Here is a 17,759-nt window from a genome sequence, read left to right as displayed (position 1 = left end):
ACGCACAGGCTCAGCAGCCATGGCTCACGGGCCCAGCCGCTCCGCGGCATGTGGGATCTTCCTGGACCGGGGCACGAACCCATGTCCCCTGCATTAGCAGGCAGACTCTCAATCACTGCGCCACCAGGGAAGCCCAAGGTTCTAATTTTAATGAAGTCCAGCTTATCAATTATTTTTTTCATGGATTATGTCTGGTGTTATATCTAAAAATGCATCACCATACCCAAAGTTGTCTAGGTTTTCTCCTAAGTTTTCTTCTGGAGTTTTATGTTTTACATTTAGGTCTGTGTCCATTTTGAGTTAATTTTTGTGAAAGGTATAAGATCCGTATCTTAGATTAACTTTTTTCTTTGTGGATGTCTGTGACAGCACCATTTGTTGAAAAGATTGTATTTGGTTATGTGTAGTTTTTGGAAACTCTTCAATAGTGCATTTATCTCTCACAACTTACTTTGTTGCCATTTATAAATGGAATCTTTAAATATATTTACACATAACAGTATAAATAGCCTTGAGCATTGGGCTTAGAAGTTTAGTAAACAAATGATATTCTCTGTCCTACTTTTGCATGAAAGATTACTTCCCCTGTGGCACACTCTTATGTAGCGTTAGCAGTTGTGAATCTTTGTTCACTTGGAATTTTTATTTTTGGAAATTACCAAAACTTTAGTAAATCAAGTGAGTAATTAATTTCGGGTAATACCATTTTGATGGAAAGAAGTGGGTAACTGAAAAGAAAAGAGATTGATTTTTCTTGTTCAACTGCAAAACTGCCTTTGGAAACCAATTTTAAGGGAGTGTCAATACTGTTTAAGCTCTGGAGGATTTATCTTTTTTGTATTCCCAAACACTTTGTAACTTTTTATTATGGCATTTACCACATTTGTGTTATCATTACATGTGTATTTTACCTTTTTAGTTTATGAACGTTTTGAGGGCAGAAACTGCCTGATTCATCTTTGTATAACTAAAGTCCAATACATGGTTATCTAATTATAGGATCAGTGTAACCCCTCCAAATAATTATTTTGAAAGGCAGTAATTCTTATATAAAATAAATATATAACCCACACATAAAATAGGATATTAAGTTATTACTCACAGTAGTTCCATATTTAAAAGAATCTTTTTCTTAATTGAATAGCCAAGTGTATATTGCTCTACTATCAACTAATCACAGGAAATTTTTAATCCCAGTTTAATCTCTGGGCTGTGAACATGTAGCATGTTTGTGCACTGTTTATTTCCTGCATTGGTTCCTTAAGAAATGCAAGTACATTTACTATGTAAGTGAATTTTGTGATTATTGTGTGTGTTTTAAAAAATGTTTTTAGTGAAAAATTTTGAACATTACAAGTAGAAAGATTAGTATAATGAACTTCCTCTGTCACGCCCAGCTTAGACATTTACCAGCTCATGGCTAATTATATTTTGTCTATATCCTTTTTCACTTTTCGTCTACTGTCCACTTGCAGAATTATTTTGAAGCATATTCGAGATACATGATTTCATCTTTAAATATTTCATCATGCATCTCTAAAACATAAGGGTTCTTTTTGCTATAACATAATAGCTCGCACCATTCATTATTTAAGCTAAAAGTTAAGCAGTAACTTGTTAATGTCATTAAATATTCAGAAGATATTTAGAATTACCCAGTTTCTCTTCCTTCTTTCTCTCCTCATTCTTCTTCTTTTTCCACTGTATTTTTGTTAAAATCAAGTTGAATAAGTTCTACATATTGTAGTTTTAACCCACAGGTTCTCCTCAACCTTCCTCTTCCCTCTTTCTCTCTTTTTTTTTTTTCCCTTTGCCCTTTATTTGTTGAAGGAATTGGGTCTTTTGCCCTTTAGTGTTTCTCGCAGTCTGAATTTTGCTAAGTTCATCTCCCTGATGTATTGTAACATTTTCTCAGTCTTCTGCTTTTCCTCAGTCAGATTCAGGTTCGAGTCCCCCAACCCCCACCCCCACAAAACTTTTTGATAGATGGCGATGTGTATTTTTATTTCAAGAGGCATGTAATGTCTGGTTCATACTCTCTCTTTCATCCTCTCTCTCTCTTTCATCCTCTCTCTCTTTCCCGTCCTCTCTCCATCCCTTCCTTGCACGTGTTAGACTGGTAGATCCCTAACTATGTTAGGGATTGCAATATGGCAATATTCTGTCATTTCTTCTTCTTATATGGATTTTTTCCTTAAAGAGAAACTGATTTTTCATCAGCTCTCTGATTAGCCTGATAAATGCCTAATTCTCTACCACTTTTCAAAAAGAGCTGGTTCTTTAGAACCCTTCAAAGGTGATCAATGAAATTTAAAAATCTTTCTATGATTTCATGAACTCAAATATTTGAAGTGCTCCAATACATTGCAGTTGTTAGTGTTACTGATTCCATCTTTAGCCAGGTGAAGCCTCTTCAGGTTGTCTGCTGAGTTTTGACATATTCTTAGTAATCTTTGGTAGCTTTTTGGTATGGCAAAGTGTTCCAGGCCCATCTTAAACTCAGTTCCTGCTCCAGACTTGGAATCAGCCATTCCTCCAATAGCCCTAGTTCGTTTTAGTGGAACTATCAACACTATTTTTTACCGAAGCAATGATTCATAGTAAAATTACTATATTGCTTTCTCTGTGTGGTTATTCCAACATTGTTAGTATATTGAGTTAGATTTTTAAATTTCACTTTGCTTTTGAAATTTAGAGTTTGCTTTTGAAATTCTTTTTATATGTAAAATATTTATACTGATACAAAGTCAGATTTACAGAGCAAGGTATTTTCAGTGTCCAGTTCTTATCCCTGTCCCCTCTACCCCATTTTCTCCATTCCTTACAGATCGTCATTTAAAAAAATTTCTGTATATCCTTATATTAAAAAAAAATAAGCAACTGTTTATAAATTTATAACTCTCACCCTCCCTTTCTTAGATGAATGATAGTTATACATGCTTTCCTCTACTGGTATGTAATTGAATTAAAAAAATAATCAGGGTAAGTATGCTGATACAAAAAAATTTGTTCAAAATGCCCAGGATTGGTATATTTTTTCTGATATCTTGATGGACTCTTTTAGTTCACATAATTAGAAATTTAGCTGTCTTATTCTTTAGTAGCTTTAAAAATTTTGCTTTAATCAGTTATTTTTAAGGGAATACTTTTTCTTTTTGTATGTTATCTATATATACATGTATACATACATGTATACATACAAATTCCTAAACAATTTGTTTAGGAATGAGACTGATGTATATGTAAATTAAAAATAGACATATGTCAAATGGAAACATAAGGAAAATATTTTATTTCTCTCTTTTTTTTTAAACATCTTTATTGGAGTATAATTGTTTTACAATGGTGTGTTAGTTTCTGCTTTATAACAAAGTGAATCAGCTATACATATACATATATCCCCATATCCCCTCCCTCTTGCGTCTCCCTCCCATCCTCCCTATCCCATCCCTCTAGGTTAAATGTTTGTTTTAAAAAGTCTTTGCTATGATTTTTTGCAGTTTTTTTCATTATTTTAATTTTAGTTTATTTTTTATTTATTTTTGGCTCGTTGCTGTGCGCGGGCTTTTAGTTGTGGAGAGCAGGGGCTACTCTGTTGTGGAGAGCAGGGGCTACTCTGTTGCGGTGCGCGGGCTTCTCATTGCGGTGGCTTCTCTTGCTGCGGAGCACTGGCTCTAGGTGTGTGGGCTTCAGTAGTTGCATCATGCGGGCTTGGTAGTTGTGGCTCATGGGCTCTAGAGCGCAGGCTCAGTAGTTGTGGCAGTTGGGCTTAGTTGCTCTGCGGCATGTGGGATCTTCCGAGACCAGGGATCGAACCTGTGTCCCCTGCATTGGCAGGCAGATTCTTATCCACTGTGTCACCAGGGAAGTCCTGCAGTTATTTATTATTAAGGCACAAAAACATTATGTATAACTATAAAAACACAGCTTCTAAAAAGCACCTTTGATTAATTTATTTCAGCTTTGTGTATCTACTGGACCTTTAATTGGAAATTCAGGAAACCTTGTTAACATGGTTTTGAAGTTGGAGGCTTTGAGTCTACTAGAAGCCTGTCAGGACTGTTCTTTGCTATACTGCTCCATCCACATTTTAAATACTTGTATTATTCTTTATAAGGGAAAGCACTCAGTAAATACAGTCCTTTGTTTTTTCAGTACTGTAATTTCTTTTAGACTCTAATTCCAGTGATCCCCAATGTATGGGCTGTGGACTGGGGAGGGGTTGTGCAGCCTAACTTAGTTTGTGTCCTGAAAAAACAAGTGCATATGAATGTACCTGCTGTTGTTTCAGACTGTATAGTTATTTTGTAATTGATGGTATCTAGTTTAAAAAACACTGAAATAATTGTAGCTTTTTTTGTTTTCTTGTATTTTCTTCATCATTGGATGCTAGGAGTCCTAATTATGTAGTAGTGTATGATCTTTTATAACTACTGCTCTAATATAACATTGAAGGGTTTGTTAAAGTAGTTACCTACATATGTGTACATAATTAATTCTTGAAAATATATAAAAGTTGAACAATAGATTTCTGTTTTAAGGGAGAGGGTTCTGTTACCAAAGAACTAAAAATACATGGGGCTGGTGTATATGTGTGTATATAACCTAATTATTCTGGGCACCCCTAGTTGGGAGAGAGAGGATAATCTCCACAGGTAGCCAGTGGCCATTATCTTTGCCAGCTGGGCAGTTAGCCATCTTGGAGACAAGACCCTCTATCCCTCCTGGCTCAACAGCTGGATTGAAAATGTGCACCATATCATTGCTAGTCTTTACTCATCCTCACAAGGATATACTAGGTATCTTAAATACACGTGAGTGGAAGAGGATCTTTACTTCCGTGTCCCAGGAGTATGAAAAGAGGGGTTTTGGGACCAACTTAGCTAAATGTACTGATGATCCCTGTGTGGCTGCCTCTTCGTGGCTGCCTCCCTGAAAGGGAAGTTGTCATGTAGGCTGATGTAGGTTATGTTGAGACAGTCAAAAGTATGTTATTTCTGTACATCAGTCCTATGGGAGAAAAAGGACCAAGCTCTTGGGAGATTTTTTTTTTTTTGGAGGTTGGCGGCTTGGTGAGGGTTGTGCTGGTAGGAACGTATAACTCTGCCTAAAGTCCTAAGGTGGGAGTGAGGGGCAGGACTTCAATTTAGCGTTCTTTTCTTTTTCACTTTCCCTTCCCCTTTTCCTTTTCTTGCCCTTTCTCCTTTTCTCTCTTTTCTCCCCTACCTTCTCTTTCCATTCCCTCCCTTATTTAATTTCTCTAGTTAGTAAATTAATTAATTAGTTCTGTATTTAGTGAGCAGCTTCTTTGTAGCAGGCCTTGGTTAAATTACTATGTAATGTTGAATGAGCCAAAGTTCTGTGTCAGGAGCACATTCTACTGAAATTACTTGGAGAAGAACTTCCAATTTATTATAGGTGGAATAAGGTGGAAGGAAAACAATCTATAGTTTCAATAAAGCGACTCTTCTTATGGGTACTTGGTTTTGTTGTTGAATTCTTTTATATAATTTCTGTGATCCACCTTGGCCCTGAAGTAATATCAGCTTTAAGATTCTCAGCCCTATCTGGCTGCCCTATGCCATGTAATGTGTTGAGACATATCAGGTGAATATAACTGAGAGTGGCTGACTCACTCTAGTAAGACTCTTATGAGAGTCCAAGGTCCGTTCTCTGGGAGCTCTGACAATCTGTTCTTCATGTGATCTATTAATATATAAAATAGCTGTTTGCACTTAGCCCCACTCTCCACACGTAGCCGGGAGAGTCTATGCCTAGCTCTGCATCCTAGTTACTTAATCAAGTCTGCTTTAGATAGACTTGACTTGAGGGATGGTCTCACAGCTCAGCTTCTTCATTGCGCTAGTGTGAGTTCTGGATCAAAGAGTGGTTAGTGATTTTGCAGTGGTTACATAGAACATTAGTGGCAAACTGGAACCTGTAATTTCTGATTCTGTGTTTTTAGTACTGTATTCTGCTACCTTTCCTATCATATTGGGGTGTCCAAAAAGTGCCTTCGGTTTTTAAGTAAAAAGACACATTTTTCATTTTCACCAAGAACTTTATTAAACAGCATATTCACCCTTTTGTTCCACTACGTTCTGCCATTTTCCAGGCAACTCCATAATTCCGTCTTCCCAAAACTTTTTATCTTTTTGAGCAAAGAACTGTTCCAGGTGCCTTTTACAGTCTTCCAGAGAATTGAAATTTTTTCCATTAAGAGAATTTTGTAAAGATCTAAATAAATGGAAATCTGAAGGGGCAGATGAATCAGAACTTCCCAGCCAAGCCCTAACTGTTTTTGCCTGGTCATGAGAGAAACATGCAGTCTTGCGTTTATCCTCATGGAAGTTTATGCGTTTTCTGTTGACTAATTCTGGATGCTTTTCATCAAATGGTGCTTTCAGGCGGTCTAACTGGGAGCAGTAGTTGTTGGAATTAATCATTTGGTTTTCTGGAAGGAGCTCATAATAGAGGACTCCCTTCCACTCCCTCCATATACACAACATCGTCTTCTTTGGATGAAGATCCGGCCTTTAGTGTGGTTGGTGGTGGTTCATTTCGCTTGCCCCACGATCTGTTCTGTTCCACATTATTGTACAGTATCCACTTTTCATCGCCCATCACAATTTGTTTTAAAAACGGAACGTTTTCATTACGTTCAAGTAGAGAATCGCATGCAGAAATACAGTTAGAAGTTTTCTTTCACTTAACTTATGTGGCACCCAAACATCAAAGCAATTAACGTAACCAAGCTGGTGCAAATGATTTTCAGCGCTTGATTTGGATATGTTGAGTGTGCCGGCTATCTCCCACATGGTATAATGTTGATTGTTTTCAATTAATGTCTTGATCACTGTCCACTTCAACTAGTCTACCCAACCATGGAGTCTTGTCCAGCGAGAAATCTCCAGTACGAAACTGTGCAAACCACTTTTGACCCAGTCAGTCACAGCACTTTCTCCATACACTGCACAAATCTTTATTTGTGTTTCAGTTGTGTTTTTACCTTTCTTGAAATAATAAAACATAATATGCCGGAAATGTTGCTTTTTTTCTTCCATCTTCAATATTAAAATGGCTACACAAAAATTCACCAATTTTTGTAAGTCTTTTTTTAAAATGCATGCTGATAGGACAGCTGTCACATACAATCTAACAAAATTGTTTCGAATGAAGTTGAAGACAGCTAAGTGCTACTGGAGCCATCTTACGGAAAAAACTGAACGAACCTTTTGGCCAGCCCAATAAAAGTCTGTGATGAGGATGAAATAAGATAAATGGTAGTATGAATTGATAGGCATAATCAATGTAAATTATTTTACATATTTTACATATCAATGTAAATTATTTCTATTTGCTTTCTACTGTCAGGAGGCATTTAAGATTTTTTACATTGTCACTTCTCGATTTTAAGCATCTTGGCAGCAGGAGTCATTTTTTATGTCTGTGTGTCCCTCTGCTCAAGGCCAAACTGATACATATAAGAACCAGGGCATGCTAATAAAATTGATACCCTTTGAAACTGAAATTATTTTCATTATTTATAGATAAACTGATTGTCTAATAAAAATTATACTTTATATTTATGTACTTGATACTCAAACCAGGAATTTATAACATTCATTACAAGTAGTGTTCTGACTAATTTCTTGGGAGGCATATTAAGCTGATGAATATTTAAATAAAAGAAAGCACTCATTTATGATTTTAACATTTTTTTCTTATTGTGAGTTTTAATTTCAGGCAGTTGTCAGCTGACAAATTTTAAGGTTCATTAAGGAGTCAGGATTTGAATAGGATCAAATCCCATTCTCATACTAACTGTGTGACCTTGGGCCATTTTTAAAAAAACTTCTCTGTATTTTAGTTTCTATGTTGTTAAACTAGGGATAATAATAACGATTAAGCTAAAATCGACCACTAGACCATGGGCTTATTTACTCTCCAAAAAACCACGTAATGTAGGTGAGGAAATGAAGGCGTGGAGTGGTTACACAGCTAATAAATAGTAAACGTGAGATTTGCACTCAGTTAAACTCCAGGGTTCATATTTTTTGAGCACTATGCTGTATTACCTTCTTGATTACTTCATAAGTTCTGAGGAGTAAATGAGATAGGTATGTAGAATACTTTGTACAATTTTGATTTTCAGAGGTTTTGGGTTCTCGAATTGTAAGGTTTTGTGGACCTAGAGGCTAATTTAGGAGAATTATAAATATATAATTGTGCTTAGTTCTGAAAGTTTTGGTAGCTTATTAGAAATAAAAGTATCACAGACCCCACCCCAGATATAATGGATCAGAATCTGCATTTTAAGAACCTGCATTTAAGATTCTTAAAGTCTGAGAAGTACTGCAGTAGATGATCACGAAGGTTTCTTCCATCTCACAGTTGGTGTGTCGGTGATTTTAGGGAACCAGACACATGAATATTTCAGTGTTGATTGTTGTGTTTGGAGAAGAAAATAGTAACATATCAAGTATAATTTTAATGTAAATCACTGTGAAGTGGATTTATTTATATTTTTTGGCTTCCGTTCTGAATTTGTAAAAAGTTTCTGATGTAGTGCAAAATTTTTGTAAATTTTATCATCCTGTATCATCTTAGGAAATAATTAGAACTCAAAAATTTTAAATGGTTTTAGATCAAATGTTCTTCTTAATCTCACCAGTTAAGATTATAATATTAGCTAAATATGTAAATGGGAACACTAAATATAACATGAAACTTTCTCAATTTTGGACAATTCTCTATTCTGATACTTCATTGAATAGTTTAACATTTGAAGTTAAATATTATGAAATTAACCACAAAACAAATGAGCACCTGACTTGCTTGATTAGAAATGTTTAATTTTATTAGTCCCTGGAATATAGAAATTCCTCTCAAACTTAATTAAGGAAAGGTTCTTCTCCATAGATTTTTTTGTTTTTTCATGTGACGGTAATGTCTGTTTTGTTCACTGTTAAATCACTAGCATCTGGCACGTAGCTATTCCCAAATATTTGTTGAATGAATAAGAGTTTGTTTTTTGATGATTTTTGCTGCCATTTTCAAATGAGTAAGAAGAGACTTGTAAGATTCTGAAAATTTGAGCTTTTAGACAATTGAGCATCTCCCCGTGTTAAATAATTGAGTTAATAATCTTTCCCACATTATATAATTGTGATTGTTTTTTGAAAATTTATTATTATTATTTTTTGCGGTACGCGGGTCTCTCACTGTTGTGGCCTCTCCCATTGCGGAGCACAGGCTCCAGATGTGCAGGCTCAGCGACCATGGCTCAGGGGCCCAGCTGCTCCGCGGCGTGTGGGATCTTCCCGGACCAGGGCACGAACCCGTGTCTCCTGCATCGGCAGGCGGACTCTCAACCACTGCACCACCAGGGAAGCCCTGAAAATTTAATTTTTAAATTTCTTTAATTGATAGTCATACAGTTGGAGCCATAACACATTTATAGAGTTTAGAGCAAACACCTGGTTAAAAAATATAGAACATTTGAGTATTGAGTATTTGAGAAGCCCCCTGTGTATTGTCTTCCAGTTGCATGCTCCCTTCTTTCCTTTATCTCCAGAGATAGCCATTTTGCTTGGTTTCATTGTTCAAACCTCTGAATAGATCCTTAAACAGTAAGTTGTTTAGCTGTGAAAAATGGCGAGCAAGCATAAATATAACTTTGTAAAGAAAGAGTAATATTGCTAATATTAGGTCAAATATCATTGAAGAAGGTAGGCTGGATAAAGTGTCTGGGTCATAGTCTGGTCTGAGCTTTCCTGAGAGTTTGTAGGAACTCTTTTCAGGAAAGTCAGTGGAAAAGGTTTTGAATGAATCTTGGGAAATCACATCTGTTTTTTATAGTTGGCCATCTGGTGGTACTATAGTGTGGATCAGGTCCCAGATGTTCAGCAGAACTATTGTCAGAGGGACTGAAATGTTCTGTACTTTATTCTAAACCACCATGGCTTACTTTCAGCTCTTGGAAAGAAGTCAGGGGAGACCACTTCATAGGTGCAATAGTATCCCCATCTGATTCAAGGAGGAGATCATGAAGGCAGGGTAGAAACATCAGTAGGCATTCTGTCCTCTGGTTAAAAAGATGTGGCCAGGATGAGGAAAAAAGGTAATAAAAATACAAATGAACAAGAGTTGTGAAGGCCTTATATAGAAGAAGTTTAAAAAAACCCTTCACTGAGGGACATAGAAGATATGAATAAATGGAAAAATATTATTTGGGGGTAGGAAGACTATTATAAATTTTCCGTATATCTTATCTAAGATTTCTATTCATGTGTCACTTAATCATTGAAAACTTCTTAGATCAACCACATGCAATTGTTTTATTTTTCTCTATAGCATTTATCCCCATCTGATATATATTATTTATATGTCTTTTTTCCTCTTCTGGAATGTAAACTTACGGAGGTATGTAAATTCATGAGGGTGTGCTTGTTGTTCTTCCCTTACTAAAATGTAGATTTATGAGGGTATACTTTATTCCTTGTGATATCCCCAGCACTTTGAACTTACAGCACATAGGAAGCAGTCAATGACTGGTGAATGAATGAATGAATGAATGAATAAATAAGTAAAACTGTGCTTTCTCTCATAGTCCATAGCACTTATTGTCTATTCCGTAGTTTTTTTGTCATTAATTTCGTTCAGTTTAGCATCTTATAATGCTTTCTATTATTTTCTTTTGGTTCAGTGTCTAATTGTTTCATTCCTCTAAGACATTCTTCTCTGGGCTTCTTGATGGCAGGAGTGGGACAAATGGATCCTTTGTATACCTCACAGTACAAGGCAAATGGATATAGGAACTTGTTGAACTGAATACATTTATTTATTTCATAATGGCTTAAATTGCTAAAATTCAGTTTGCCTTCAACAAAAGGAGTATTTTTAATAGATAATACAGTATAATTCTAAACGAAATAGGGAAACAGGATGGAGAATTTTTAGAGATGTTTTGTTGAACTCGTGGTAAATTTTGGTAACGGGAAGTTGGAAGTTGTGCAGTTATAATTTTACAAATTTCTGCAAATAATTTGAGTAAATAAAAATATAATTTTTAGTGAGACATGGGTTTTTTAACCTTGAAATTTTAATTTTTAGAAAGTCTCATGCTGTAGTTTTAAGATGAAATATAAACAAGTACAATCTGTTGTCTACTTAAGCTTTCATACATGCTTTTGCATATATAAATGTATAAATGTTTTTATTATAAATACTTTATCACTTTTCATGTCATTCAACAATTTATGTAATTTGTTCATTTATATTGCCAATAGATTGTTTTTTAAAATCGTTGCTGATATACTATAAATTTGTTTCTACATATAGATTTTGTATATTGTTTCTGGGAGATAAATTTCCAAGAATGTACTTAACACTTTCAAAAGTAAATATTTTTAAAATTACTGAAACAATACCATGAATGCTTAAAAGGAGAAACATAAACTATGTAAAAGTTTTGTTGGTTCTTTTCTAGTTCCTATGGAAAATTATTTATTTATTAAAAAGATTTTTTTCCTGCTTTATTTCAGACCAGTCTGTCCATATGGGGATGGGGAAGCCTTGGCATTGTCCTTTCTCTAATAACGTTTGGACCCTTTGTAATATTTTATTTGGCATTTTATATCCTCTGCTTTGTGGGTGGGTAAGTATTCTCAATGATAATTTTATAATTCATGTCATATTCAGTTGTTCAAAATGGAAACAAATGACCATGAGACCTCAATAAGGAAAAAAATGATCATGAGAAATGGCAGTATGATTTATTTGTGAATGCTATTTTTGCAAATTGTTTTTACCAGAGTTAAAAATAGTAAAATTAAGATAACTATAGAAATAAAAACGATGATGGTTATGATTTGTACCAGCAATATGGGTCATCATCTTTAAAAATAAATTTCAATTTCTGATGATATAAACTTTTTTGTGTAACTTGAAAAGTTTTTTAAGATTTTTTTATTCCTTTTGGTGTTATTTCCCCTTTAAGGTTGAAATTTCCTTATCTATTATAATAATAAGATAAATAAGTTAAATTGAGATGACACATCAAGTTTTATAGACTAGAAGATACTGACTGTTTCATTGATTAGATTTCAGACACTAATGTTAATTATTATGTTAATGTTAATTATTGTGTTAATTATTTCCCTTAGTGAATGCTGTCATTTTGTTCTAGAAAATTCCAACAAACACCTGATTTTGCCATTTTTCTCTTCATGGTTATTTGGTTTACAGTGTTTATGCTTTACCTTGAGTTGATGAAACTTTACAGGAGAGGTTTCAGTCATGATTTAGTATAGCTTCCTATGTAGAATGTTTGGTATCAGATATGAATTATATGTAAGAAAATGTATAAACAAGAGAGATGATTGCTACTTAGGTACTCTGAACAAGGTAGTTTAGCTGAAATGAGCATTTTGTTGTTAATGTTTATGTGTGTATGTATATATATGTGTATTTGTATATGTATAATACACTTATGTAATTATTTGTGCAGTGAATACCTATGAGTTCTTTCAGAAAAATCTTTTGAGACCCCAAATATTTGGAGGAATTGTTTGAGCCTATAGGTTTAGAGGACTTAGCTGAATTGAATAGCATATATAAACTGTGGCCTGAGAGAGACTGTGTAAGACACTGAAGGGATGGCTTCTGAATATATATACCACCTGTCACATTTTTCAGGTTATGAGTTTGAAAATCATGTGTAACCATTTTATAGGGAGGTCACCCACTGATTGTTGAACAAGTGAGAATTAATTTAACTGGGAAGCTACATCGAGGACTATTCATAAAACTGTATTTTATATTAGATTTAATATTTTCCTTATAATTGCTTGGATATGGTATTATATACTGAGACAATTAAGAAATAAGCCATAGGAATCAGATAAATGGAGTTCTGAATATCTTTATTGATTATAAAGATGATTGAAGACTTACAGATCTGCAGCCATTTGGGCTTCCTAAATTACATTCTTTAGTCACTAATCAAGGCCAGAGCTGCATGGTTGCACCACTCCCCCACAAGGTCATGGCTACTTTTATTGATTGGAAAGGAAATTGAGGAGATGTTTCTCTCACAAAGGAAAGATTTCTTTTATTTCACTAATTGAATAAGCCTTTGGCAAAAGTGAGGAAGGATTTCAGAATATTTTACAATACTTCAGAAAGGGAAGAAATTGCAGCGTTATAGATGAAGGTAGAGGGGTGAGAATCCTTTCTCTTAGACTCAACTGCTCCATATAAAATTTGGGAAAGGGAAAAGGGTCACGAGTCCATTCATTTCGAAGTCTCAGGAACCTTTGTTGTTCCCTTTTTGAGTCTGCTAATTTATTAAGGAATAATTTCAAGAAAGTTTTTGGATATTTGTAAAGTTCTGTGAATTTTTTTAGATAAGTTGGGATATTGGTAGGTGTGGGAGGGCCACTATAAACTCTTTAGATAATATTAAGTCACATGGAAGGATCTGAAATTCCAAGTTCATGTTATGTCATAAATTGATTTGATATTCTGTTCCAGACTACTGATGTCAGGAAATATAGTGCCACAGTAAGGGGACTTCAATTTATATACTAACAAGCATCCAGAAACATCTCAGAGGATTAGTTAATTAAGCATTCCCAGGTTACTCAGTTACAGTCAGTGAGTATCACAATTCCTGAGTCAAAAATCTTTCTAATTTTGGCTCTAATTATGAAGAATGATTGTCCTTTCTTTAATGTAGCTTTATTTATATAGTTTAGTGCCTTATGAATTTTAAGAGCAAAAATAGGCTTTTATATATCAATCTTAAATAAAGTAGTTATATTACATATAACTAAAAATCATTTCTTAGTTTTAGTGTTTTTTTGTTTTTGTTGTGTAAGTTTTAAAGATTTGTTTTTGTTCTTTTTCCTAGTTAAAATGCAAGTCAGAGAGGAATTAATACATTTTCTTATGGAAACTATCTTTTTTTTTTTTTTTTTTGGCTAGTAAAAGTTAAGTTTTTGAGTTCTGCAGTTTACCTGTATACAGTGTTGATAATGTATATGTTTTGCTTATAGTCAATGGTAATCCCTTATTTTCTAAAATAAAGAAACCCTTTGGAAAGAAAACCACTCAGAAGTTTTTGGTTTTTGTTTTTTTGAATTTTGGTGGGTTTTTTTTTTCTGGTTATTTTGGGATACCTTCAATACTGATATGAGTTATTTAATGGCATTCCCGTTATGTTTGTTTGGTTATGCAGTCATTCGTAGCACCTGTTTTTACTTAAACCTCAAGGCTGAAGCTATTAATTAGGTTCTTTCTAAGATCATACTGTTCCTTAGCTTACCTTCCTACTGTCACACTGTGGGCAAAGGTGAACGTTTTATCAGTTTATTTTATGATAATGTTTTTAGAAATGCATTGTTAACTTAATATCAGCATTTTATTGTGTCTAAATATGCTTACAGCTAGGTAAAACTGAAATACAAGGCCAACCTGATTCTTAGTAATAATGTCAGATACAACACAGATATGTGAAATTTACTGATAATTCTGAGGTCAGCCTTTTAAAAAAGAAACAGAAACAGAATTGATGACATGAGTTGATTTGACTTTATCTGTTTCTCCAACCTCCTCCTTGCTTATGTGGTGCCTGTACTGAAGAGTGGTGAAATGGCAGATAGCCACAAAAAGCAGAGGACCTTGAGAATCTTCCTTTCAATAGCTAAGGCTGACTGTGTTTAATTTTTTACTGTTCCTTTCTTGTCACTGCACCTTTCCTTCCTTCGTTCCTTCCTTCCTTCCTTCTGTCCGTCCGTCCGTGTTGGGTCTTCGTTGCTGCACATGGGCTTTCTCTAGTTGTGGTGAGCGGGGGCTACTCTTTGTTGCAGTGTGTGGGCTTCTCATTGCAGTAGCCTCTTTTGTTGCGGAGCACGGGCTCTAGGGCACACGGGCTTCAGTAGCTGTGTCACGTGGGCTCAGTAGTTGTGGCACACGAGCTTAGTTGCTCCGCGGCATGTGGGATCTTCCTGGACCAGGGATCGAACCTGTGTCCCCTGCATTGACAGACGGATTCTTAACCACTGCGCCACCAGGGGAGTCCCCAACTACACTCTTTCAATCATTGTAAGATTACTGTAAATCATTATAAAATTAAAATTTAACATTCTTTTATGGATTTCCTATCTACTTAGTAGTGCTTAGATGTATTTGGGAAACTTTAAATGTAGGAAATACTGATAGCATTTAGTCAATACAAAGTATTCTAAACCAGTATTTTATCTTACCTTGACTCCATAATTGTTTTAAAAATAATTAACTTTTGGGGATATATTTTTAAAATTCCAGTCTTATTTTAAACAAATCGTAAATTGGATCTTTATTTTTTCCTTGTATGGCCTTTGTTTATTCTGTATTCATAGTGGCAAGTTATATCTCTCTTTAATTAGTTAACAGAATTATAGAAATGTGGGTATAGCTATAGATGTACATCTCATTTGTCTTTGGTTATTAGCTTGCCTACTTATTTAATGAAGGTTTATTTTTCTAAAGTTTGAAAATGTTGCCTGAGCTTCTTTATGAAATATATTGGATGAAAACTTGTAAAGGCATTATTGTATAAATTCACAAAATGTTTATAGTTGTTTTAAACTTGAGAACTTAACAAAATCTGTCAATTCCTTGCGCCTCGTCAAAGTCACAAACTGACTTTTTAGTGAATGGTAAGCCATCAATTAAATCTGAAAAATATATTTGGTAATAAATAGATGTGTTAAATTGTAGTGAAGTTTTGTTTTTGTATCTATAATTAAATTTCTTTCAGGGGTTTTGTGGTTACTCTCCTCTTTGGAAAAACAAACTCAGAGAAGGACCTAGAGCAGTGTGAACACTCATTTCTTCCTCCAACATCAACTGGGATTCCTAAGGTAAGAAGAGTAAAGGAATATGAAACCTTAAAGTCCTGCTGTATGCAGTGATGATATGTGATCATCTTTATATGGCTTGACAGATTTTCCTATAATTCACTAATGCTCACTGTAAATTTATGAGCGTCTCTCTGATCAGGCTTAGAAAATGCATGTTAGATGTTAAAGGTGAGAATGCAAATTTGAGGAAAAGATAGAAATTTGGGGTCTTTTCCTGCTGTCTTAACTTAGAATTTCAGTGCATCGTGTGTATGACTTGTGGAAATGTCAATGAATATACTGTTTTGAATGAAATAAATGCATCGGAACCAGAAGGAGGAAAATGGGCACTTTCTCTTTAACTCACTTGAAAAATAGAGCTTGCGATTAGGCTGTGCAGTTTCTATAATTTTAATAATTCAGGTCCAATTTTATATTATCTTTCATATTCTTTTGTTTTCAATATCATACTCTAAATAAAATTGGAATTGTGTACTAGAAGTAGGCTTCAGATTCTCATTGCCTTCAATTATTACTGTCGGATTAGGATGTTTTTTCTTGTATGAAGAGAGGCAAATGGTGTGGATTTGATGCCAGTAGCTGAATTTTACAATTATTAACTTATCCATTATGTGCTAATAAGACTTTCATATTGATAAATAAATACATTTTTTTCTAATACTTACTGTAACTTTTAAAGTAATCTCTGAAACTTATTTCTGTCTCCCTTTAAAACTCCCTTTAGTGTGTATTCTTTGAGTTTGCTCACAGATCTTTCTGAGGAAATGAACCTTTTTTTTTTTAATTGAGGTATAGTTGACTTACAATGTTGTGTTAATTTCTGCTGTACAGCAAAGTGACTCAGTTATACACATACGTACATTCTTTTTTTAAATATTCTTTTCCATTATGGTTTATCCCAGGAGATTGGACATAGTTCCCTGTGCTCTTCAGTAGGACCTTGTTGCTTATCCATTCTAAGTGTAATAGCTTGCATCTACTAACCCAAAACTCTCAGTCCACCCACCTCCCTCCTCCGCTCCCTCTTGGCAACCACAAATCTGTTCTCTCTGTCTGTGATTTTTGTTTCTGTTTTAGAGATAGGTTCATTTGTGCTATATTTTAGATTGCACATATAAGTGATACCATATACTATTTGTCTTTCTCTTTCTGATTTACTTCATTTATATAATAAGAAAATCTCTAGTTGCATCCACGTTGCTGCAAATGGCATAATTTCATTCTTTTTGATGGCTGAGGAGTATTCCATTGTATATATGTACCACATCTTTATCCATTCATCTGTTGATGGACATTTAGGTTGTTTACATGTCTTGGCTATTGTGAATAGTGCTGCAGTGAACGTAGGGGTGCGTGTATGTTTTTGAATTGTAGTTTTGTCTAGGTATATGCCCACGATTGGGATTGCTGGATCATATGGTAACTCTATTTTTAGTTTTCTGAGGAACCTCCATACTGTTTTCCATAGTGGCTACACCAACTTTCATTCCTATCAACAGTGTAGGAGGGTTCCATTTTCTTCATGCCCTCTCCAGCATTTGTTATTTGTAGACTTTTTAATAATGGCCATTCTGACTGGTGTAAGGTGGGTGGTACCTCATTGTAGTTTTGATTTGCATTTCTCTAATAATTAGTGATGAGCATCTTTTCATGTGCCTACTGGCCATCTGTGTGTCTTCTTTGGAGAAATCTCTATTAAGATCTTCTGCCCATTTTTCTATTGGGTTGTTTGCTTTTTTGCCTTTTCTTTTTGAATCATTTCCTAGCCATCCATATTTTCCACTCACTTGAGTGGTACATAGAGAGGATGCAAAATATTTTAAGAATTAAGATCCTAAACAGTAATAAATC

General features: G+C 34.6%; 1 protein-coding gene across 4 annotated transcripts in view; it reads left to right on the top strand.

Moving 5' to 3' along the window:
* The window catches only part of SNX13 (sorting nexin 13), a 141,842-nt gene that overhangs the window by 28,994 nt on the left and 95,089 nt on the right, over positions 1–17,759 (top strand). For 3 of the 4 annotated variants that reach the window (XM_032642868.1, XM_032642866.1, XM_032642865.1), the window contains exons 2-3: positions 11,547–11,659; positions 15,806–15,908. In XM_032642868.1, coding sequence (XP_032498759.1) covers positions 11,547–11,659; positions 15,806–15,908 — 216 coding nt within the window. The remainder of the gene's footprint in view (positions 1–11,546; positions 11,660–15,805; positions 15,909–17,759) is intronic. The other variant, XM_032642867.1, reaches the window with a different exon arrangement.

Source organism: Phocoena sinus, chromosome 9 (genome assembly GCF_008692025.1).
Source record: "Phocoena sinus isolate mPhoSin1 chromosome 9, mPhoSin1.pri, whole genome shotgun sequence".
Taxonomy (NCBI): domain Eukaryota; kingdom Metazoa; phylum Chordata; class Mammalia; order Artiodactyla; family Phocoenidae; genus Phocoena; species Phocoena sinus.
The sequence above is the reverse complement of the archived record's forward strand: the minus strand, read 5'-3'. Positions and strand labels throughout refer to the sequence as shown.